General features: G+C 38.2%; 1 protein-coding gene across 7 annotated transcripts in view; it reads right to left on the minus strand.

Moving 5' to 3' along the window:
- Window positions 1–26,841, minus strand: part of CAMSAP2 (calmodulin regulated spectrin associated protein family member 2) — a 121,320-nt gene that overhangs the window by 48,227 nt on the left and 46,252 nt on the right. For 6 of the 7 annotated variants that reach the window (XR_677287.5, XM_001143924.5, XM_514085.6 and 3 more), the window contains one exon: window positions 5,167–5,328. Coding sequence is in view for 6 of the 7 variants with exons in the window: in XM_001143924.5 (XP_001143924.1) it covers window positions 5,167–5,328 (162 nt within the window). In the remaining variant the exon portion in view is untranslated. Of the gene's footprint in view, window positions 1–5,166; window positions 5,329–5,631; window positions 5,725–26,841 lie in introns of those variants that run through there. The other variant, XM_009440508.5, reaches the window with a different exon arrangement.

A 26,841-nucleotide genomic window follows, 5' to 3' on the forward strand; every position in this document is an offset into this window, starting at 1 on the left:
TAGCCACTATGCTGATAATTATTTTAGCCATGTTATTGCCATTTTTCTTTGGTAGGTTTTTTTATACTTGTGGATGCATTATCCAGGAAAAAAGGCAACTGGGTTAGGACGAGCCAAAATAAGAGCCAGGAGAAAACATATACTAAATCTGAGAGGCAAGGGTAAAGTCATAATGCGAGAATAAAAAATAATGCTGGTGCTGGTAGAATGGATCAAGGGAAAAAAATACACTGCAGTTCAGGTTGAATCAAATTGTTTTAAACCTAATTTGAAAATGGAATGAGGTGGATATGACTGCATAAAGGTGCTGAACATTCCTAGTTAAGTGATTTCCTTAATTTTGTGTAGATTTCCAAAGTTCTAAAGTGCCTAGCTTAATTCAATGGCTTAAACTATCTCTTCTCTTTATTAGTTTAGTGTTTATTAAATATAATCTCTTTGTCAAACACTGTGCTGGTCTAGATACTAAAACTGAAAAGAAGGTCATCGTAGGCACTAGAAATAAAAAGTTCATTGTACCTATCCTCACATAGACTATTCTAGTTAGGAAGACAGATTTTAAAAAATTAAATGATTAAGAAAAGTAATTAGTCTGAAAAGTGCTATGAAAGAAAAAAAGTAGAGTGTTAGAATATAGAAAACAAGGGGTTGATAGAGGCACTTCATTTAGATAAGGTTGTCAGGAAAAAGTGCTATCCAAGCTGACGGAGAGCAGAAGCACTAAGCCATGCAGAAAGCTGGGAGCTGAGCTGCCCAGGAATAGGAAACATGAGGTTCAACGGTTCAGAGGTGAGAAAGGGCATATAGCGGGAATGAAGTCAAAGAAGTGAGGAAGGGGAACAGTGGCCATGAGCCTACAATGGAGTACACAGGGTCAGGTTAGGTGGTACCTTGCAGGCCACGATAAATTTTACATTTTATTTTAAGGGTAAAGTGAAGTCACTGAAGAGTTTTGAGCAAAAGAATGGCATGATCCAAGCTGCACTATAAAAAGATACTTGTAGAATTCTGGTTCTGGTAATAGTGGAATAGCATGCATCACACTAATCCCCGCAGAGAGCAATTATAAACTCTGGACAAAATATATAAAGCATCTGTTGGAGGTACTGGTGAGCAACCAAGAGCAAGTAGAAGCAAGAAAGAATTCAACTTTGGAAAGAAAGAAACACACTGAGTGAAATCCATGTTTATATGGCCTTACCCTCAATTCAACAGTGCACTGTGACTAGAACTCAAGGAGAAAACTGTAGTCTGGTTGGCAGGAGGAATCAAGGGAAATCTGGCACTGCTAGAGTAGCTGGATACTGAGGAGGAATATTCTAGGAAGGGTAACGGGGGAGGCCCAAAATCTGCATATAAACTTCCCTCAACTCTTGGCTGAGCCCTGGACTGTGCATGTGTAGGAAAGATTCTAAGAAGTGCAGGGAGAAAAAACTGCTGAGAAGCCAAAGAAACTGCCACCACAGGGGAGACAGAGTTTGTTGTTCAAATCCCACCAAGTAGAGGAGGGCTTGGTAAACACCTTGGGTTTTCCACTGAAACTTCAAAAAGATGGTTCATGCTTTAGAAGTAAAGATTGAGTTTAAATTAAGGACAGAAAAATATTGATTGGATTTGCCTTTTTGACCAACTCAGGAACAATTTCAGGTTAGGAATGGGTATGGGAGAGAGAGATAAGAGCAGGCTAAAGAAATAGCAAACAACTCTTGAGAGAGTCTGTTGTATGGAGAAATAGGGTTGTATTTGGATGGGGAAGTTTTGTTTCCTAGGATGGAAGACACTAGAGCAAGTCTGTTTTTTGGTTTTTTTTTTGAGATAGAGTTTTGCTTTGTTGCCCAGGCTGGTGTGCAGTGGTGCAATCTCGAGTCACTGCAACCTCCACCTACCAGGTTCAAGTGGTTCTCCTGTCTCAGCCTCCCAAGTAGCTGGGACTACAGGCGCGTGCCACCACGCCCAGCTAATTTCTGTATTTTTAGTAGAGACAGGGTTTCGCCATGTTGGTCAGGCTGGTCTCCGACTCCTGACCTGAAATGATCCATCAGCCTCAGCCTCCCAAAGTAGTGGGATTACAGACGTGAGTCACCGCCCCCAGCCTCCAAGTCTGTATTCTTTTTTTTTTTTTTTTTGAGATGGAGTCTCGCTCTGTCACCCAGGCTGGAGTGCCGTGGCGCCATCTCGGCACACAGCAACCTCCGCCTCCCAGGTTCAAGCAATTCTCCTGCCTCAGCCTCCCAAGTAGCTGGGATTACAGGCGCCCACCACCATACCCAGCTAATTACTATATTTTCAGAACGGGGTTTCACCATGTTGGCCAGGCTAGTCTTGAACTCTCAACCTCAGGTGATCCGCCTGCCTGGGCCTCCCAAAGTGCTGGGATTACAGGTGTGAGCCACCACGCCCGGCCCAAATCTGTATTCTTATAAGAATGATCCAATAGACAGGAAGAGTCAGACAATGTGGGAGTGAACAAATAACAGTGTGGTCCCAAACCAGCAGCATTAGTATCACCTGGAGCTTGTTAGAAATGCAGACTCTCCTGCTTCACCCTAGACACCTCCTCATTCAGATCAGCCATTTTAACACGTTCCCAGGTTCTATGGTTTGAATATTTGCCCCCCTCCGAAATTCATGTTGAAACTTAACCTCCACTGTGGCAGTACTGAAAGGTAGGACCTTTAAGAGGTGATTGGGTTATGAGAGCAGACCCAATTCACAGATCAATGGATCAACGGGCTATCACTAGCAGCTTTGTAAGACGGGGAAGACAGACCTGAGCTAACATGCTCAGACATGTGATGATGCCCTGTGCTGCCTCAGGACTCTGCAGAGTCCCCACTTAGCAGGAAGCTCTCACCAGTGGCCTCTTCACCTGGGATTTCTTAGCCTCCATAGCTATAAGAAATAAATTCCTTTTCATTATAAATCACCCAGTTTCAGGTATTCTGTTATTATTATTATCATTATTATTATTTTGAGAGGATCTCGCTCTGTCACCCAGGCCGGAGTGCACTGGCGCGATCTCGGCTCACTGCAACCTCCGCCTCCCAGGTTCAAGTGATTCTCCTGCCTCAGCCTCCCGAGTAGCTGGGATTACCGGCATCTGCCACCATGCTCAGCTAATGTTTGTATTTTTAGTAGAGACGGGGTTTCGCCATGTTGGCCAGGCTGGTCTTGAACTCCTGACCTCCCACCTGCCTTGGCCTCCCAAAGTGCTGGGATTACAGGCATGAGCCACTGCGCCCGGCTCAGGTATTCCGTTACAAGAAGAAAATGGACTAATACACCAGGTAATTCTTATGTACATTAAAAAGTAAGAACTGAAGTACAGGACCAATGACCACAAAAAAGGGAAGAAAGTTCTAGAGCAAGTAGTAGAAAACTCACGTTTGATGTGAAGGGGGAAATTCTTCATTGTAACAGTAGGACAAAAGAAAGGCAATGAGTGCGATCCAAAACTGTTTACAGATTTGCTAGTATAAAGGGAAGATAATTCCCACCTAAAGCCTTCCCATCTCTGGTCTCAAGAAAAGATAAGGCAAATTTAGCTGACAGTAGTAGGGAAAGGGTTACAGAAGGTCCGAGAATTAGAGGAAAATGGGTAACACAGTTGTCATGAAGCGTGGGAAAGCAAACTTAGGGACACATTTGTTGGACTGGCAGTGGAAGTTTGTGCTTATGAACTTAAAGTGAAACCAACTTCCTTGTGTAAATTTCTCCAGCAATATTTGCCTCTGCAAATGCAGGTTAGAAATAAAATGGGTAACTAAGCTAAACCATCTGAGCTGTTACCAAATGAGTAACAGGGAGGGAAGGGGAGACATAAGAACTGAGAGTACTTATAAAAATCTAAGTTCAAGATGGACAAATATGAAGTCCAATAAGATTGTGAGAAATTAATAGGCTCAATAGTTTATAAGTCATAATAAGGTTGAACATTTTAAAAATTATTATTTAAAGCAAGTGGGTTAGGAAGATAGGAGAAACTGTTCAAGAATGGGAAGTCTGTAATGGGATGTGAAGGTTGCATAGTTTCTCAAGATGAATAGGTCTAGAATGTGACTGTGATTTTCTACAGCTGAGGAGGAGTCAGGGAAAGATTACTAAAGATGAAGAAATAAAGGAACTCCAGAGGCAAAGTATTAAGCAGTCCTTCTACAATGATACTGATATTATGGATAATGAAGATAGCTGTAATAGTGTTTTTTACATTTAGCTTTTTATTACGAGCTTCATGCCAGCTTTCAAGAAAGGATACCTGGAGATATAACTTCTTTTAAATCCGTTTAGTGCTTGTCTTCAGATAAGGTTTAATTTTCTTTTGGCTGGCAGTTGTAAATGAAAGTGGATCAAGACAAATTAACTACTCAAATTGGCAAAGGGAGTGATAAGCTGACAAATTAAGCATCTTCAAAGCACAAATCACAGCTCCATAAAAATTTCCAAGAAGAGGAATCCACAATCAATACGATCTTGTGCAACTTGGTCAAGCAAACCTAAGAATCCCCTAACTGGAAATGTAAGAAAATTATTTCATTCTTGAAATGAATTCAAAAAATATTTACTGAACACCCACTGTGTATAGTTCACTATTAGGAGTGTTCTGAATTTTTTCATAATCTGGTATGAACCAGATTAATCATTAAGAGTAATTATAAATATTGGCCAGGCGTGGTGGCTCACGCCTGTAATTGCAGCACTTTGGGAGGCCGAGGTGGGTAGGTCACCGTGAGGCCAGGAGTTCCAGACAAGCCTGGCCAACATGGCGAAAACCCGTCTCCACTAAAAACACAAAAATTAGCCGGGTGTGGTGGCAAACGCCTGTAATCCCAGCTACTTGGGAGGCCGAGGCATGAGAATTGCTAAAACCTGAAGGGCGGAGGTTGCAGTGAGCCGAGATCATGCCACTTCACTCCAGCCTGGGTGACAGAGTGAGACTACTTCTCAAAAAAAAAAAAAAAAAAAGAGTAATTATAAATATTGCTAAGTATACAGAAAACTATTTTCATCATTTTAAGCTTTTTTTAACAAAAAAATTTAAGTGTATTTTACAACTTAAGTTTGCACTTTGATTTGAAACAAAAAGAGTAATGAAGTGGCAATGTATAATTTAGAATTTCACGTTTTCTGGCTATGAGATGCGATTTACTCAAGTGAGTATAATCCTACCTTATTTATCCAGTACATGACAGCGTCCTCAATATCATAGGGCAGATCTGTGGCTTGAAAAAAAGCTGAATACTGCTGAGCACACGCAATTACTTTTTCTATACTGACCATTTCTACAGTATAAGCCATCATGAGGGTATCGATCATGGCCAAATGTGCACTCTGAAAATATAAAACAAGAACAAATAGTTTAAAAATTATATTTAGAAATTGCTTTTTACATATTTTGAAATGTTAATGACATCTAACAAGCAGCAGAATAACTACAGAAGACCAGCCTTAATAAGAAAGCATAAATTGTACATGCTAAAGATGAGCTAACTGACCCAAACTAATTTATTGTTCAAATACTTATTGAGGATCTATATTTAAGATACTCATTATCTTCTACTCCAAAGATGCTTCTTTTCTTGTTTTTCCTATTTTTTATAATGTCATGGTCACTTACTCAGCAATATAACTTACCAACTTCAGAACCATCTTTGACGGTCTTTACTCATTCTTCTCACCCACATAGTACAAGTTTATAGATTCTCTATCTTTCAAATCTTCCCTCTTCCTCATTCTGATTGTCACAGTTCCAATTCAGACCCAAACATTTCTCACACTTGAACAAGGTAAAAAATTCTTTAACTGGTTTTCCTGCCTCCAACTTCTTCCTCATCTAATTCATCCAGAACAGGACTTCTAGCCTTTGGTACAGATAGATAGATTTGGCATAGATAGATAGATAGATAGATAGATAGATAGATAGATAGATAGATACACACACACACACACACACACACAGTTATATGGAAGTTCTAAAAAAAAATTACAGTAGTATATGAAGTGCCCCTCCCTCCACCAGTTTCTTCAGTCTGGTATATATTCCTACAAAAAAGTTTAATGCCTATCAAATATGTACACATTTACACTGCTTGGCATTACCAACTATGTTACAACATTGTATTTCTCCAGGGATAATTCTTAGTTGTGGCCACTGGGTCCAAGGGCAACCACAATTTAAGTTTTGATAGATAACCATTAATCTACTCTCTAGAAAGGTTACACCAACTTATCTCCCACCAACGTTATCAGCCTGCCTGTTTCTCCACATTTTTGACAACATTAGATATTATTCACTTTTAAAAATCTGTATCAACATGAAAGTTTAGAAGACCCCACTCTTGTTTGACTTTACAATCCTGATTATCACTGAAGATGAGCATCCTTTTATGTGCTTTAGCAACCATTTGCATTTCTTCTTTGGAAAGCTACCTGCTCAAATCTTTTGCCTATTCTTAACTGATTTGTAAGAGCTCATTTTATATTAAGTACTTTTTAACCTTCTGTCATTGAGGTAGCAAATACTTTCCCCTAGTTTTTCTCCAGACTTTCAACTTTAGGGTACCTTTTGTTGCAGAGTTTTAAATATTTACTTGGTAAAATCTGTTAATCTCAGTGTTTTCCTTTATGGCTTTGGAGTTGATAACATGTTTATAAAGGTCTTCTCCAACCCCAAAATATAGAAATATTATTCTCTATTTTTTCCATAACTTTAATTCCATCTGGAATTTACTTTTGACAATGTTATAAACTAGCGGCTGTTTTTTCCAAATCAGAGATTGCATCGTATCATTCTCTCATAAAGTCTACCTCATTTTCTACATAATGAAGTCTAAACTCCTTAAGAGAGGTAAAGTTTCTTTCTTTCTTATTAGCTGCTTTGTTAGTCTAGCCTTAGAATCTACCATTTCCTTCTCCAATCTGCTACCAGTTTTCAAGCTTTTGTGCCCTGGCTTGTTGTCCTCCTAACAATACAGACTAAGTTTTGTCGTTGGTTTGAATGTTACTCTGATTGTGAAGATTTTTCCAGTTCTCTTTCCAATCAAAAGGACTCACTCAACCTATCAATGAGTACAGGTTCCTACAGAATATTGTTTCTGTTTGCATTAATTTCTAAATTATCTAAAGTACGGCATCAGCACTGGTATTTTTAAACAGCTTCCCCAGGTGATGCTAATGAGCAGCCAGGGTTGAGAACCACTGATTTCTCTGACATGTGCACAGTCACCTGCATATGACTCTATTTCTCTAGATAGACAGTTGTAGGATATTATCTCAGTTATCTTCCTATTCCCTATATCTAACGTGGTATCTGGCAACTAGCAGGGGCTAAAGAAAGGAAAGGAAAGAAAGAAGCTAGCCTTTTGGTTACTATAAAGACTCAAGAGCTGGGTTACTCTGGAGGATGAGGAAGTGAATTCTGATCGTTTAGGAGGTGGCTGTTCCAGCTTCTAGAAAACTGAGCAGTATTTATAGGAAAGCTGATGCGTTGTAAGAAGCAGAATGCTTAACACTGGCAATCATAAAACCAACAGTGGCTCCTACTTACTAAGTCTAACTTATGTGCCATATACTGTGCTAAATACTTTATTAGTATATTAACTCTTTCATTTCAAATATTTTTTGAAATAAGCCTGGAGATAATAGATTAAAAACACTTTCTATAATCCTCAAAAGTCTCTAAAGGAAGTATCATTTATGTTTTATATGTGCAGAAACTGAAGTTTAGACAATTATGCAATTTGTCCAAACCTGTGTGCTCTTTCTACCATATCATGCAGTTGGCAGGAGTTAAGTCATTTTGTTGCAAAGCAAAAAAATATGTTTCAGAAATGACAAACATAATATGCAAGAAAGAAAAAGTAGGATCAATAATTATTTCAAATTAAAACCGCATTTTCATATTCAATCTCCTCTAAGAAGTATTTTCCACACTGCTACTGTCCAACTATCCCAGTTCTTCCTTCACACTCAGAATATTGCAGCCTTTCTCTTTAGTCATTCATCTGTATGTATCCTCTCCGTTACACTCCATCCCTGGAGAGCAGGGATCCTGTCTTTTTCACTTTTGTTCCTAGACAATGTTTTATGAGTGAAAGTAAATTCCTGTTTAACAGCATTAAAAAGCATGGCATTTTTGGATTAAAATGTGGGAAAATATTTCAAGAGCCACAAAATCATTCATATACTCTTAAGACTCCTTTTGGCAGTTTGTTCTATAAACACATGAGAGAGGAGGAAAACGCTGTATAAATAAAAAATAACCATTATAATATTATACAACAGAAAGAAAACAATATCCAACCAAAATGACTAATTTATGATATATTAAACTATTTAAAAATAAGGGAAATGTGTACAATATAAAATTGAGTGGAAAAAACAGAATACCACACTATAATATTGTTTTATATATATACATAAAAAGGAAGGAAACAGACAAGAAACAAGAAAAACAGAACATCTGGCCAGGCGCGGTGGCTCACGCTTGTAATCCCAGCACTTTGGGAGGCCGAGGTGGGCAGATCACAAGGTCAGGAGATCGAGACCATCCTGGCTAACACGGTGAAACCCTGTCTCTACTAAAAATACAAAAAATTAGCCAGGCGTGGTGGCGGACACCTGTAGTCTCAGCTACTCAGGAGGCTGAGGCAGGAGAATGGCATGAACCCGGGAGGTGGAGGTTGCAGTGAGCCGAGGTCGCACCACTGCACTCCAGCCTGGGCAACAGAGCAAGACTCTGTCTCAAAGAAAAAAAAGAGAAAAACAGAACATCATACCATAATAATGTTTGAATACCACAGACACACACGCACACACAACAGAAAGGGAAAATGAATGAATAAAAGTAAAACTTAGAAATTACCTTGTTATAGTATGTAAAAACACAAATAAAATCTATAGTTTACTTCGAAAATTGGGATACATTTTCAGAACAAAGCTCATTTCACTGATTAACTTCCCAAATTAAAAAACAAATTTCTAAAAATTCCACTACTGTGCTGTGGTTATTTCCATATGATATTCACTCCCTTTAAGAACTCTTACATTTTAGTGTGATTTTTTTTTTTACTTCTTAACTTTACAATATGATAGTGATAATAAAAATTATGTATAACAGAAAGTATATACACAATGGATTTAGAAAAGATCAACATTAAAAAATAAACTCAAGGCTAAAATCAATCAGTTTGGAGCTATGATAGCTCCAAATAAAATATACACATTTAATTGCTTACCTAAAGCATTCAGATCAGAATAATAACAATAACTAACACTGTTAAGTGTCACATACTGTTTTTGGCATTTTACTGTTTTCTGTCATGTACTGTTTTCAGTATGTAATGTTCTCAGCATTTGTATTAATTTAATGAAACAACCCTGTGAGGGTAAGCACTATTACTCTACCTATTTTACAGATAAGAAAACTGTATAACCTGTCCAAGGTTACACAGCAAGGAGGCAGTGATGTAGGGATTCAAACTTAGAAATCTGGCTCCAGAGCCCACATCACTGAACATCACACCTGCAGACTTAAATCCCAACCTCTGCACCTTGTAGGAGGCAACTGCGGCAGCAACAGAAACAGCAGTGTACATTGCAACCACCAGGTGGCAGAGCACAGCATGACATCTAAGAGCAGCAGTAGGAAGGCTGGTTATGGAAGAAAAAGCAGGAGGGCTACTTGGCATTTCAATGAAAAGAAAAGGATTTGGGGAATGTGGAATCCCAGGGACTTTACTGGGTGAGAGCTGAAGTATCATCCAAAGGCCACCATTAGGTTCTATATCTGTGTTACAAGGGTTATATTTTTATCATCTCCAACCAGTGGAGTCTAAGCAAAAATAAATTACATTTATGTATTAGAAATGAAGGTTAAACCTATTAAAGAAAGTAAAGGGTTTCAGTGTTATAAGAAATTTTTAGCCTCATAAATTAAGATAAAAGTTCTACTACTGCATGGCTTTTACTATTCTTGTATCAGATTTAGACATAGAACTTAAAAAAAAATCCTAAAATGAACTTAGTTTTTGGACTAATAAAGTGGCTAGACTGCCTACTATGCCCAAGTGCGCCCACAGGTATTTAAGAGGAAATAAATACTTTAATCAATCACAAACATGAGGTACTAGTTATTCAGCTAAAATGGTACATACAGCATATTCATATTAAACTCTATAGTTTTTCAAAGTTATTCCAACTTAGAAAATATTTTACATATCATTAATCTATATAAACACTTTTTCGTAAGTTTCATTTATCTTTAATTTACATGGAGATAAAAGTAAAACACCACTTGCAACTCCGCTGAGATGATATGTCATTTTATCAATGAGGAAATCTCAGGATGAGTATCTACATGTGGTCACAGAGTTAGTAAGAGTTAGAACTAGGATTCAAAATCCTGGTCTGTCTACGGTCAAAGCTCGTATACTTGCCATTCCTCCATGTTGGCCCCAGTATTTCACAATAAATCTTTTGTTATTATGTAATAATACTTTGCCATTGAATTACTATTTCTAAACTTCTGATATTGACAATTCAAGAATAAACTAAAACCAAGGCTTCCAATCCAAAGACATTCTTATATAGAACTATCTTGGTTTAAAACAGAATTTAGTTAAAATAAAATCCAGTTTTAAACCAAGACAGTTGTACTATAAGGCTGCAGAGATAAAAATCTTGCTATTGCCACCATAGTATTACTACTGTCCTCAACTCAGTTAAACTAGGGGTTACTAGCTGCCAACACATCAAGCACTGTCCTCCTGCCTCTCAAAGCTCAAATGTGGTTCCCAGAACAAATAAATAAATAAAGTACTAAGAGGAGTTAAAGAGATTATGAAAAAGAAAACAAGGATACCACCTACACTTAAGATTTCATCTTAGATACTGCCATCTGACTCTAGCTTTTAGCTTATAGGTAACTCATCTAAATATAATTTAGATGGTGTAAGCGTTAATAACCTTCAGATAATTTAGAAAGGATATCAGAGATTGAAAATCAACTTAATAAAATAAAGCATGAAGGCAAGATTAGAGAAAAAACAACGAAAAGGAACAAACAAAGCCTCCAAGAAATATGGGACTATGTGAAAAGACCAAACCTACGTTTGATGGGTATACCTGAAAGTGATGGGGAGAATGGAACCAAGTTGGAAAACACTCTTCAGGATATTATCCAGGAGAACTTCCTAACCTAGGAAGACAGGCCAACATTCAAATTCACGAAATACAGAGACCACCACAAAGATACTCCTCGAGAAGTGCAACCCCAAGACACATAATCATCAGATTCACCCGAAAGGTCAGGTTACCCACAAAGGGAAGCCCATCAGATTAACAGCGGATCTCTACGTGGAAACCCTACAAGCCAGAAGAGAGTGAGGGCCAATATTCAACATTCTATTTTTTTTTTTTTCTTTGAGATGGAGTCTTGCTCTGTCTCCAGGCTGGAGTGCAGTGGCGCGATCTCAGCTCACCGCAACCTCCACCTCCCGGGTTCAAGAGATTCTCCTGCCTCAGCCTCCCAAGTAGCTGGGACTATAGACACACACCACCACGCCCAGCTAATTTTTGTATTTTTAGTAGAGAAGGGGTTTCACAATGTTGGCCAGGATGGTCTCAATCTCTCGACCCTGTGATCCGCCCGTCTTGGCCTCCCAAAGTGCTGCGATTACAGGTGTGAGCCACTGCGTCAGGCCTCAACCTTCTTAAAGAAAAGAATTTTCATCCCAGAATTTCATATCCAGTCAAACTAAGCTTCATAAGCGAAGGAGAAATAAAATCCTTTACAGACAACCAAATACTGAGAGATTTTTGTCACCACCAGGACTGCCTTACAAGAGCTCCTGAAGGAAGCACTAAATATGGATAGGAAAAACCAGTACCAGCCACTGCAAAACATACCAAATTGTAAAGACCATCGACACTATGAAGAAACTGCATCAACTAACAGGCAAAATAACCAGCTAGCATCATAATGACAGGATAAAATTCACACATAACAATATTAACCTTAAATGTAAATGGGCTAAATGCCCCAGTTAAAAGACAAAGATTGACAAATTGGATAGAGTCAAGACCCACTGGTGTGCTGTATTCAGAAGACCCATCACATGTGCAAAGACACACATAGGCTAAAAATAAAGGGATGGAGGAAGATTTACCAAGCAAATGGAAAGCAAAAAAAAAGCAAGGGTTGCAATCCTAGTCTCTGATAAAACAGATGTCAAACCAACAAAGATAAAAAAAGACAAAGAAGGGCATTCCATAATGGTAAAGGGATCAATGCAACAAGAAGAACTAACTATCCTAAATATATATGCACCCAATACAGGAGCACCCAGATTCATAAAGCAAGTTCTTAGAGGCCTACAAAGAGACTTAGACTCCCACACAATAACAGTGGGAGACTTGAACACCCCACTGTCACTATTAGATCAACGAGATAGAAAATCAACAAGGATATTCAGGACTTGAACTCAGCTCTGGACCAAGCAGACCTAATAGACATCTACAGAATTCGCCATCCCAAATCAACAGAATACACATTCTTCTCAGAACCACACTGCACTTATTCTAAAATTGATTACATAATTGGAAGTAAAACACTCCTCAGCAAATGCAAAAGAATGGAAATCATAACAAACAGTCTCTCAGACCACAGTGCAATCAAATTAGGACTCAAGGTTAAGAAACTCACTCAAAACCACTCAACTACATGGAAACTGAACAACCTGCTCCTGAATGACTACTGGGTAAATAACAAAATTAAGGCAGAAATAAGTTCTTTGAAACCAATGAGAACAAAGACACATGTACCAGAATCTCTGGAACACAGCTAAAGCAGTGTTTAGAGTGAAATTTATAGTGCTAAATACCCACAAGAGAAAGCAGGAAAGATCCAAAATCGACACCCTAACATCACATTTAAAAGAACTAGAGAAGCAAGAGCAAACAAATTCAAAACTTAGCAGAAGACAAGAAATAACTACGATCAGAGCAGAACTGAAGGAGAAAGAGACATGAAAAAGCCTTCAAAAAAATCAATGAATCCAGGAGCTGGTTTTCTGAAAAGATTAACAAAATAGATAGAATGCTAGCCAGACTAATAAAGAAGGAAAGAGAGAAGAATCAAATAGTTACAATAAAAAATGATAAAGAGGATATCACCACTGATACCACAGAAATACAAACTGCCATCAGAGAACACTATAAACACCTCTATGCGAATAAACTAGAAAATCTAGAAGAAATGGATAAATTCCTGGACACATACTCCCTCCCAAGACTAAACCAGGAAGAAGTCGAATCCCTGAACAGACCAATAACAAGTTATGAAATTGAGGCAGTAATTAAAAGTCTACCAACCAAAAAATAAAACCCCAGGACTAGACGGATTCACAGCCAAATTCTACCAGGGGTACAAAGAGGAGCTGGTACCATTCCTTCTGAAATTATTCCAAACAACAGAAAAAGAGGGACTTCTCCCTAACTCTTTTTATGAGGCCAGCATCATCCTGATACCAAAATCTGGCAAAGACACAACAGAAAAAGAAAATTTCAGGCCAATATCCCTGATGAACATCAATGTGAAAACCCTCAATAAAATACTGGCAAACTGAATCCAGCACCACATCAAAAAGCTTATCCACCACGATCAAGTCAGCTTCATCCCTGGGATGCAAGGCTGGTTCAATATACGCAAATCAATAAATGTAATCCAGCATATAAACAGAGCCAAAGACAAAAACCACATGATTATCTCAACAGATGCAGAAAAGGCCTTTGACAAAATTCAACAACCCTTCATGCTAAAAACTCTCAATAAATTAGGTATTGATGGGATGTATTTCAAAATAATAAGAGCTATCTATGACAAACCCACAGCCAATATCATACTGAATGGGCAAAAACTGGAAGCATTCCCTTTGAAAACTGGCACAAGACAGGGATGCCCTCTCTCACCACTCCTATTCAACATAGTGTTGGAAGTTCTGGCCAGGGCAATTAGGCAGGAGAAGGAAATAAGAGGTATTCAATTAGGAAAAGAGGAAGTCAAATTGTCCCTGTTTGCAGACGACATGATTGTATATCTAGAAAACCCCATCGTCTCAGCCCAAAATCTCCTTAAGCTGATAAGCAACTTCAGCAAAGTCTCAGGATACAAAATCAATGTACAAAAATCACAAGCATTCTTATACACCAGCAACAGACAAACAGAGAGCCAAATCATGAGTGAACTCCCATTCACAATTGCTTCAAAGAGAATAAAATACCTAGGAATCCAACTTAAGAGGGATGTGAAGGACCTCTTCAAGGAGAACTACAAACCACTGCTCAAGGAAATAAAAGAGGATACAAACAAATGGAAGAACATTCCATGCTCATGGGTAGGAAGAATCAATATCATGAAAATGGCCATACTGCCCAAGGTAATTTATAGATTCAATGCCATCCCCATCAAGCTACCAATGCCTTTCTTCACAGAATTGGAAAAAACTACTTTAAAGTTCATATGGAACCAAAAAAGAGCCCGCATTGCCAAGTCAATCCTAAGCCAAAAGAACAAAGCTGGAGGCATCACACTACCTGACTTCAAACTATACTACAAGGCTACAGTAACCAAAACAGCATGGTACTGGTACCAAAACAGAGATATAGATCAATGGAACAGGACAGAGCCCTCAGAAATAACGCCGCATATCTACAACTATCTGATCTTTGACAAACCTGACAAAAACAAGCAATGGGGAAAGGATTCCCTATTTAATAAATGGTGCTGGGAAAACTGGCTAGCCATATGTAGAAAGCTGAAACTGGATCCCTTCCTTACACCTTATACAAAAATCAATTCAAGATGGATTAAAGACTTAAACGTTAGACCTAAAACCATAAAAACCCTAGAAGAAAACCTAGGCATTACCATTCAGGACACAGGCATGGGCAAGGACTTCATGTCTAAAACACCAAAAGCAATGGCAACAAAAGCCAAAATTGACAAATGGGATCTCATTAAACTAAAGAGCTTCTGCACAGCAAAAGAAACTACCATCAGAGTGAACAGGCAACCTACAAAATGGGAGAAAATTTTCACAACCTACTTATCTGACAAAGGGCTAATATCCAGAATCTACAATGAACTCAAACAAATTTACAAGAAAAAAACAAACAACCCCATCAAAAAGTGGGTGAAGGACATGAACAGACACTTATCAAAAGAAGACATTTATGCAGCCAAAAAACACATGAAAAAATGCTCACCATCACTGGCCATCAGAGAAATGCAAATCAAAACCACAATGAGATACCATCTCACACCAGTTAGAATGGCAATCATTAAAAAGTCAGGAAATAACAGGTGCTGGAGAGGATGTGGAGAAATAGGAACACTTTACACTGTTGGTGGGAATGTAAACTAGTTCAACCATTGTGGAAGTCAGTGTGGCGATTCCTCAGGGATCTAGAACTGGAAATACCATTTGACCCAGCCATCCCATTACTGGGTATATACCCAAAGGACTATAAATCATTCTGCTATAAAGACACATGCACACGTATGTTTATTGCGGCATTATTCACAATAGCAAAGACTTGGAACCAACCCAAATGTCCAACAATGATAGACTGGATTAAGAAAATGTGGCACATATACACCATGGAATACTATGCAGCCATAAAAAATGATGAGTTCATGTCCTTTGTAGGGACATGGATGAAATTGGAAATCATCATTCTCAGTAAACTATCACGAGAACAAAAAACCAAACACCGCATATTCTCACTCATAGGTGGGAATTGAACAATGAGATCACATGGACACAGGAAGGGGAATATCACACTCTGGGGACTGTTGTGGGGTGGGAGGAGGGGGGAGGGATAGCATTGGGAGATATACCTAATGCTAGATGATGAGTTAGTGGGTGCAGTGCACCAGCATGGCACATGTATACATATGTAACTAACCTTCACAATGTGCACATGTACCCTAAAACTTAAAGTATTAAAAAAAAAAGACAAAAAAAAACTTATGCTCTGAAAACTACAAAACATTGTTGAAAGAAATTAAAGATAAACAGAAAGACATCCCATATTGATGGATGGAAGACTACATACTCCTAGGATGGCAATACTTTCCTAAATTGGTATACAAAGTAATGTGATCTCTATCAGAATCCCAGGTAGCTTCTTTATAGAAACTGACAAACTGATCCTAAAATTCATATTAAAGCTCAAGGGACTCACCACAGCCAAAGCAATCGTGAAAGGGAACAAAGTAGGAGGACTTATACTTCCTGATTTTAAAACTTTCTACAAAGCAACAATAATCAACACAATATGGTACTGGTATAAAAACAGAGATCAATGGAAGAGAGTCCATAAATAAGCCCATATGTCTATGGTCAATTGATTTTTTTTTAACACAAAAAATTTTGTTTAACTATTGAACAGCAAATAGTTAAGTAGTAACCTACAAGAGGATTATGGCATTGTTGTTCCAGACATACTGCTGTTATATCCAATCTGTATTAAACATAGTCAGGACCAAAGGTGCCACTGCTACTCTGCTATACCCAGGTGGAACTATGCATGTGGCAGCCCTGGCAAGAGGGGTGACTTTCATGAGATTCAAAATACCTCTCTGAAGAGTTTCAAAATCTTAACAATATGACATATGCTTAAACAATTGATCGCACAAAACTGCTATTTTTATTTTATTTGGACCTCCCTGGTTAGATATGTCAATGAAGTAGGCAGAGCAAGTCAAAAAAGTATGATGACTAGCATGCGACTATCAGCACAATGATACTGATTTAGCTGCTATTTAATTCTGCCCAAATTTTTAGGAAGCAAATATTAGAGACAAGGAAGTAGTTGAGAGTTCTCTTTCATCTGTTTATATACAAGTAGATGAGTATCTGGTTTACATCTTGTCACTTACATTTGGTAATAATCACACTACCCAATGAAGAAGTGTTTCCAAGATAATGTTAAAACAAGCTGATATTAAGCTTTATTGCAAACTTAATATATATAAGAAAGAGTATAGCTCAAATATCTATTGAAACGCAAGGCCCAGACAGATGAAAGATATGTCTCCTGAGCAGACTCATCGACTTCATCTGGACTATATGTAGCTTCAAATGGCAAATTAAGGGCATTTAAATGTGGCTGTACTGGATGGACACATACAGGAATGGCATACTAGTAGTCAAACGAATATAGTAAACAAAGGAAACAGTTTAGAGCAGTCGTTCCAAATATGGATGATCATCAAAAAGATCATAAATTCCCTGGCATCAAACCTTAGAGGCTGACTCATTAGATCTCTAGAGAGAAGCCCAAGAACAGCATACTATCAGGAATCTTGCTTTCACAGTCCCTCACAGCTACAAGTGATTAACCTTTCTACAGGACATTGCCAATCACATCACTCTACAGTCAAAAGCCTTCAGTGAATTCCCAGGGCCTACCCAACAAGTCCAGGATTATTTAAATAATATTAAAATTCTTCAAGATCTTAAAATAATCACTCTTTTCAGGTCTTCTAATACCTCCCCACATAAATCCTATAGTCTAGCAGCATAGGTTAGCAAAGACCATTTAAGCAGAGTACCTAGGTTTAATCCCAACGCTGCCACTTACTAACTAGGTGATCTTTGGCAAATTCCTTAACTTCTCTGTGCTTCAATACCTCAACTATAAAATGGAGTGACAATAATAGTACAAGGCATTTCATGCTGTAAAAATAACATGGTTTATGTCAAGAATAGGGTTAGGATGAATCACTCAAAAGTCACACAACTTTATAACCAGGAGGCAATGAGGACTGCCCAGGAAGACTCATCAACATGGCTGGAGGTTGCCATACTGAAAAATGCACAAAACTACAATGTGGAAATGCAGATGGGACTCTAATTAGAGCATGGATGGTGAGTGCTGCTGGTGAATCCAGATAGACATGGATCTCAGCCAGCAGAGCCAGATTAAGGCAGGCACAGGAGGCAATACAACTTGACCCTAGCCAAGAACTGCATTGTGCTGGGAATGCATACCTCTGGGAAGGGGCCCTGGGGCAGATGCTCATTTTAAGATTCAAATATGGAAGAATCCTATGGAGATATCAGTAAGAACTCATGATTACATATTTCTCCTGGCATTGTCATGAGTTAAGGGCCTAGCAGTAACACCAAAGCAGCAGCAATAAATACATCTATCCCCAGATCATGGTTTCTAAATAACATTCCCCATTAATATAAACCCAAGGCTTCACAGAAAACAGCTGGTTCCAGGTCAGAGATAGGGAAAGAAGAAAGTGAGTCTGGAATATTTGGTTATGTCATATTTGGTTATGCCAAACCCGCTGATTTGCAGGGTCTATTGTACTTACTGAAAAAACTGTGTATAAAGTGGGTCTGCTCAGTTCAAACTCATGTTGTTCAAGGGTCAACTGTATGGCAAAATGTTTATCTTATCTTAGTTTTTAAACTTTTGGCAAAATTAAGAATAGAAGAAAATATAATTTAGAAGCAAACAAAGCTTGTATTTTTTCCACAGAAATCAGTAAGCACATCTTATACATGCATCATTATATATGTCATAGCTAAGTCAGCTAAGGTCTGAAGATGAATTTACAGATCTCAATATTCTTGTCCCAGAAAACTATGTTTACAAGTAAGCTTTGGGTAATATCTGGAGTAAAAAGGAGCTGTTACTACATCCACAGAATAAGTTGTTTCTGCTTATCTTTTTAATTCCTAGGTTAATTGTGGGCGGCTTTCCTCCCAAGCCTTACCTTATAAAGAATGCACTTCAAAATGTTTGTTTGTTTAATACACACGTCATCAGGTGGGTATAAGAAAGTCTACAACCTTAATGTAGTGCTAATTAAACAACGTTTGCGAGTCCAGTTGCTACAATTAGTTACAGAAACTGAAGAGGGATCAATAAGCCAAAAAGAAATAAAAGATGAAAATTAAAAAAAAGCCTTAAGAATAAAATGCCTTCAAGTGGGTTTTCAAAGCAAATATAAGCCACTTTAATTATACCATAAATATGCAGAGCAACAGGATACAAGTGTTTTAAGCTCAGAATACTGTCCTACCATCAGTAATATCCAAACAAGGCAGCTTTCTTTGCAGCAACCCTTCCAAAATCAAATCCACTCTTAAGAAATTTTATGATCTAAAGTGAAAAATAATTGTATTTCTTTTAGTTGTTACTATTTTGTTTTCCCATATATAAGTAAACATTTTTCCTAGTAACTCAGTTATACATGTTATTTAAATTAACATATATACTAATATCCATTAAAAAAACACCCTAGAAATAGAAGTAGGTCAATAAAAACCAACGATGATTGCTAACGTTTACTGATCTTTCTTACTATAGGTCAAGCACCACATTAGATACTTCACAGCCACTACTGTATTTAATCCTCACACCTATTTATAAGGCAGACAATATTATCATTGCTTACTACAGATGAGAAAAACTGAAGCTCAAGAGAGTTTTAGAAATGTTATAAAGTCAAACTGCTGATCATTGTTGGGGTTTCAATCCAGGTCTGTCCGCTACAGAGATAATGTACTCGATCACTCCATACTTTCTCACTACCAGTGAGAAATGACACTGAAACCATTTCTGCTCCACATGGTAGCATTTTCTTTTCATCTTAAAAATTCATTCCTCATACATCTTTTTATTAAACTTTTTATTTTGAGCTCATTGTAAGTTCAAACACAACTGTGAGAAAGAACACAGAAACACCCCATTTACCATATACCCAGTTTCCCCCAATGGTAACACCTTGCAAAACCATAGTACAATATCACAACCAGGATACCGATATGGATATAATTAAGCCACAAAACACTACAACACAGGATCCTTCATGTTGCCCTTTCCCAGTCACATCTACTTCTCTCCAACCACTGGCAATCACTAATCTGTTCTCCATTTCTATAATTTTGTCATTTCAAGAATGTTTATATAAATGGGATTTATACAGTATGTAACTTTTTGGGATTGTCTTCTCCCCCACCCCCACTGCCCAAGACGGAGTCTCTTGCTTTGTCATCCAGGCTGGAGCGCAGTGGTGCCATCTCAGCTCACTGCAACCTCCTCCTCCCGGGTTCAAGCAATTTTCCTGCCTCAGCCTCCCGAGTAGCTGGGATTACAGGTGCCTTCCACCACAACCAGCTAATTTTTATATTTTTAGTAGAGACAGGGTTTCACCATGTTGGCCAGGCTGGTCTCAAACTCCCGATCTCAAACTCTCAAAGTGCTGGGATTACAGGCTTGAGCCACTGCGCCCGGCTGGGATTGGCTTTTTTAAACTTAGCATGTCTATGCATATTCATACAAGCTGTTATATGTATCAATAGTTCATTTCTTTTTATTGCTGAGTAGTATTCCGGTAAACTACTTAAGACAACAATTATTTCAGATTATGAAATATAAACACTTTTGTAAATGTAAATACATCAGCTTGACTTACACATTGAACATTCAACAAAACTATCTCATTAATGTTTTTAGGATTACCTCAAATATATTAAATGGAAGTACTAAATCTTTTACTATTATGGGTGGCCTAATTTTCCCAATTTAACCTACCTTTCTTATGAATGTTTAAAGTTCTAAGGAAATTAAAGTTCATATTCTTAAAAAGAAGAACTCAGGTCATATGGCATAGTTAAAAAAATTATTTTGGGTAAGTATTTTTTTTTTTTGGAGACAGGGTCTTGCTTTGTCACTCAGGGTGGAGTGCAGTGGCGTGTTCTTGGCTCACTGCAACCTCTGCCTCCTGGGTTCAAGCGATTCTTCTGCCTCAGCCTCCTGAGTAACTGAGATTACAGGCGCGTGCCACCACATCCAGCTAATTTTTGTATTTTTAGTGGAGACAGGGCTTCACCATATTGGCCTTACTATTTATTTAATTTTTAACATATCTAACTAGCTCGCACAAAAAGTAAATCTCTAAGAGGGTCTTAAAGGAAAAGAATAACAATCACAGGTGCTAACTGCAACAGAATACATCTTTGAAAGGGACCACAGGAATAAGACTGTAAATATAACAGATTTTCCTGTTCTCAACTTCCAGTGATATTTCAAGCTATCCAACTAAAGCATAAAAAGAAAAAAGGCCTTTAAAAAATGAACAGAGCCTCAGAGCCTCATCGGTGACCTGTGTGTGGGACAATAGCAAGCAGTTATACAAATGGAGTCTAAAAAACATGGTGGGGGATAATATTCAGAGAAATAATGGCTGAAATTTTTCCAATTTTGATGAAAACTATAAACTCACGGATATGAGTAGCTTTAAAAATCCCCAACGGGGTAAATACAAAGAAAAATCCATTAAGGCACACCATAACCAAATTCCGAAAAAAAAAGAAAGAAATCTTAAAAGCAGCTGAAGAAAATCAAATTACACATTACATACAGAGGAAATCTGATAAGAATAACATCTGACTTCTCTCAGAAACAATGCAAGCCAGAAGACACAGAATGCATCTTACTCAGCAAAAATAACCTATAAAAATGGAGGTAAAGGCCGGGTGCAGTGGCTCACGCCTGTAATCCCAGAACTTTGGGAAGCCGAGGCAGGTGGATCACCTGAGGTCAGGGATTCGAGACCAGCCTGACCAACATGGTGAAACCCCATCCCTACTAAAAATACAAAAATTAGCCAGGCATGGTGGCATGTGCCTGTAATCCCAGCTATTTGGGAGGCTGAGGCTGGAGAATCACTTGAACCTGAGAGGCGGAGGTTACAGTGAGCCGAGATGGCACCATTGCACTCCAGCCTGGGCAACAAGAGCAAAACTCCATCTCAAAAAAAAAGGAGGTAAAATAAAGATAACTTTTCTCAATGTTTATTGATCTAAAGATATCACTAGCAAATGTGCACTACAAAAAAATGTAAAAGAAAGAAGACTTTAGTTTCTGGTCTGCATGTAAAAACCTTAGCAGTCACTCTGTTCTAACAACAAGCACAAAGCTGAACAGAATGAAGTATCAACAATTCTAGGTAGATCTGAAAGAAAGGTGAGAACACAAGGCAAACCACCAGCCCAAAGGATGGAGAGACAGACAGGCAAAGGGAAGTCACAGATTACCAGAGCAAAGACTCACAAACAGAAACAGCCAAGGGAACCAGTGCTGGAGAAGGAAAACTAAACTGTAACTGATGAATTGTTGCAGGTTCAGAGTAAACAAGTCTGAGAGTTAAAACTCCAAGGGATCAAGTTATAGGGAGCTTTACCTTCAAGAGCTCAACCAGGCTCTGGCTTGAACAGGTTCTTATAATAAATATCAGAAACTGTCCCCAACCCTTCCCCCCAGCACCGCTGCCCCCATGGTTCCAGTGGGAGGGGAGAGAGAATTTCTAAATATACTAGAGCACTCCATTCTTCTTAACAAGGCCTGCCCTCAGAAGAAACTAGGTTAAACCAGAGCTTAATCTGTTAAGGTACTATCGAAGCCTAACTGACCTGGGAGAGGGAAACATTCAAATCCTGTCCCCTCTAGCCTTCCTGACCCACCTAAAGAAGGAGAAAAAAACCTGAGAAACATTTATGAAGTCCACAGTCCAGAGGCATAGGCTCACTAAAAGACTGAGACCTAATTATAGGACTATAGAATGCTTCTCCTCTCCCCCACACCTTACCACCATATTATAGCAAGGTTGCAGGATACAAGGTTAACATACAAAAGCCAAACACATTCCTATATACCAACAATGAACAAGTGGTATTTGAAATTAAAAAGAAAATACCATTTTCATTAGCACCCCCAAATTATAAATATTAAGTATAAATCTAAAAAAATGCATAAGATCTATGTGAGGAAAGCTATAAAACTGATTAACAAAATCAAAGAACTAAATAAATGGAGAGAGAGTCCATGTTCATGGATAAAAAGACTCAGTATCATCAAGATACCGGTTTTTCCCAACTTGATCTACAGATTCAATGCAATCCCAGTAAAAATTCCAGCAAGTTATTTTGTAGATATTGATGAATTGATCTAAAGTTTACATGGAGAGGCAAAAGACCTAGAATAGCAAATAATATTGAAGGAGAAGAATAAAGTTAGAGAACTGATGCTACCCACCTTCAAAGCTCACTACAGAGATTCAGTAATCAACACAATGTGGTACTGGCAAAAGAACAAATAGATCACTGGAACAGAATATAGAGCACACGAACAAAGTCAACTGATCTCTGACAAAGAAGCAAATAAGGCAATGCAGTGGAGAAAGACAGTCTTTTTAACAAATGGTGCTAGAACAACCAGACATCCACATGAAAAAAAAAGGCTCTAGACAGACTTTACAGCCTTCATAAAAATTAACTCAAAATGAATCACAGACCTAAATGTACAACAAAACTATAAAACTTCTAGAAGATAACAGAAGAAAATCTAGATAATATTGGGCTTGGCAATGACTTCTTAGATACAAAACCAAATGCACAATCCATGAAAAAATAATTGATAAGCTGGACTTTATTAAAATAAAAAATTTTGCACTGCGGAAGGGTGTTAAGAGAATGAAAAACATAAGCCACAGACTGGGAGAAAACAATTGCAAAAGACATTTCTGATAAAGGACTGTTATCCAAAATATACAAAAAACTCTTAAAACTCAGAAAACAACCCATTTAAAAAACAGGCCAACAACCTTAACAAACACCTCACCAAAGAAGATATAAAGATGGCAAGTAAGCATATGAAAAGATGTTCTGGCCGGGCACGGTAGCTCATGACTGTATTTCCAGCACTTTGGGAGGCTGAGGTGGGCGGATCACCCGAGGTCAGGATTTCGAGACCAGCCTGGCCAGCACAGTGAAACTCCGTCTCTACTAAAAAAAAAAAAAAATACAAAAATCAGCCAGGCATGGTGGCAGGCACCTGTAATCCCAGCTACTTGGGTAGCTGAGGCAGGAGAATTGCTTGAACCCAGGAGGCGGAGGTTGCAATGAGCCGAGATTGTGCCATTGCACTCCAGTCTGGGCAACAGGGTGAGACTCCGTCTCAAAAAAAAAGAAAAAAAAGAAAAAAAGAAAAGATGTTCTAAGTCATATATTATCAGGGAAATGCAAATTAAAACCTATTAGAATGTCTAAATCCACAACACTGACAACACCAAATACTGGACTGGAAAGTTCCTGTGGAACAACAGGAACTTTCATTCACTGCTAGTGGGAATCCAAAATGATACAGCCACTTTGGAAGAGAGTTTGGTGATTTCTTACAAAACTAAACATATTATTACTCTATGATCCAGCAATCACACTCCATGGTATATACCTATAGGAGCTGAAAACTTATGTCCACATAAAAACCTAAACACAGATGATTATGTAAGCTTTATTCATAATTGCCAAAACTTGGAAGCAACCAAGACATTCTTCAGTTGATATATGAATTTTTAAAACTGTAGCACATTCAGACAACAAAATATTACTCAGTGCTAAAAAGATGTGAGCAATCAAGTTATAAAAATACATGGGAGGAAACTTAAGTGCACATTATTAAATAAAAAGTCAATGTGAAAAGGCTACATTCTTTATGATTCCAACTACAGGCACTCCTTGGATATATTGCAGGTTCCATTCCATTCCATTGCAATAAAGCAAGTAGCATAATAAACTGGGTCACACAATTTTTTAATATCCCCAGGCATATAAAAGTTATGCTTATACTGTAATCTATTGAGTGCAATATCATTATGTCTAAAAAACCAATGTACCTAACTTAATTTAAAAATATTGTATTGCTAAAAAATGCTAACAATCACCCAAGCCTTCAATGAAACACAGTATTTTTGCTGGTGGAGGGTCTTGGTTCCATGTTGTTCGATCAGAGTGGTGATTGCTGAAGGAGGGGATGGCTGTGGCAATTTCTTGAGACAACAAAACTTGCGTGCTGATTGGTTCTTCTTTCACCAAAAATTTCTCTATAATATGTGATGCCATTTGATAGCATTTTACCCACAGTAGAACTTCTTTCAAACGTGGAGTCAGTCCTATCAAACTCTGCCGCTGCTTCACCAACTAACTTGATATATAATACTGTAAATCCATTGTTTGTTGTCATTTCAACAATGTTCACAGCATCCCCACCAGGAATAGATCCATCACAAGAAACCACTTTGCTCATCTGTAAGAAGCAACTCCTCATCCAGACAATTTTGATAATGAGATTACAGCAATTCAGTCCTATCTTCAGGCTTCACTTCTAATTATAGTTCTCTTCCTATTTCTACCACATCTGCAGATACTTCTGCCACTGAAGTACTGAACCCCTTAAAGTCATCCCTAAAAGTTGGAAATCAACTTCTTCCCAACTCCTGTTCATGTTGATATTTTGATCTCCTCCCACGAATCATGAATGGCATCTAGAATGGTAAATCCTTTTCAGAAGGTTTTAAATTTACTTTGCCCAGATCCAACAGAGGAATCACTATCTATAGCAGATATATACTTAGAAAATGTTATTTCTTAAATAAAAAGACTTGAAATTCAATATTACTCCCTGATCCATGGGCCACAGAACAGAAGCTGTGTTAGCAGGCATGAAAACATTCATGCCCTTGTCCCTCTCCATCACAGCTCTTGGGTGACCAGGCGCATTGTCAACGAGCAGTGATATTTTGAAAGGAATCTTTTTTTTTTTTTTTTCTGAGCAGGTCTCAATAAGGGCTTAAAATATCCAGTAAACCATGCTATAAATAGATGTGCTGTCATCCAGGCTTTGTTGTTCTACTTATAGAGCACAGGCATAGTCAATTTAGCATAGTTCTTAAGTGCCCTAGGATTTTCAGAATGGTAAATGAGCACTGGCTTCAATCTAAAGTCACCAGCTACATTAGCCCACATAGCCCATAACAAAACAGTCAACCTGTCCTTTGAAGCACTGAAGCCAGTCACTGACTTCTCCTCTCTAGCTATGCAAGTCCTATATGGCATCCTCTTCTAAAGGAAGGCTATTGCATCTACATCGAAAATCTTGCTTAGGCTGGGTGCAGTGGCTCATGCCTGTAATCCCAGCACTTTAAAAGGCTGAGGTTGGTGGATCACCTGAGGTTGAGTTCCAGACCAGCCTGGCCAATATGGCAAAACCTCGTCTCTACTAAAAATACAAACATTAGCTGGGCATGGTGGCGGGCGCCTATAATTCCAGCTACTCAGGAGGCTGAGGATGGAGAAACGCTTGAACCCGGGAGGCGGAGGCTGCAGCGAGCTGAGATTGTGCCACTGCACTCCAGCCTGGGCGACAGAGCAAGACTCCATCTCAAAGAAAAAAAAAGAAAGAAAGCAATTTATGGCTTTAAGTGCTTGTATCAGAAAAGAAGAAAGCTTTAAAATTAATGACCTAAGAGTACATCTTAAGAAGCTAGATTTTTTTAAAAAGCCAAAATAAGAAAAAGAAAAGAAATAATAAAGAACAGAAATCAATGAAACAGAAAACAAGCAAAAATTAGTTTAAAAAACTGAAACAAAGAGCTGGTTTTTAGAAAAGATTAACAGAATTGATAAACCTCCATATATATTAATAACACCAGGAAAGTAAAAAGGGATATCACCACAGGTTCTATAGATATTAAAAAGATAATAAGGGAGTATTATAACCAACTTAATGACAATAAATTGACATATTTAGATGAAATGGACAAATGTCTTAAAAGATATAAAATAACCCAAATTGGCTGGGTGCCGTGGCTCACGCCTGTAATCCCAGCACTTTGGGAGGCCAAGGCGGGTGGATCATTTGAGATCAGGAGTTTGAGACCAGCCTGATCAACATGGATGAAGCCCCTTCTCTACTAAAAAT

The sequence above is a fragment of the Pan troglodytes genome, chromosome 1, assembly GCF_028858775.2.
Source record: "Pan troglodytes isolate AG18354 chromosome 1, NHGRI_mPanTro3-v2.0_pri, whole genome shotgun sequence".
In the NCBI taxonomy this organism is placed as follows: Eukaryota; Metazoa; Chordata; class Mammalia; order Primates; family Hominidae; genus Pan; species Pan troglodytes.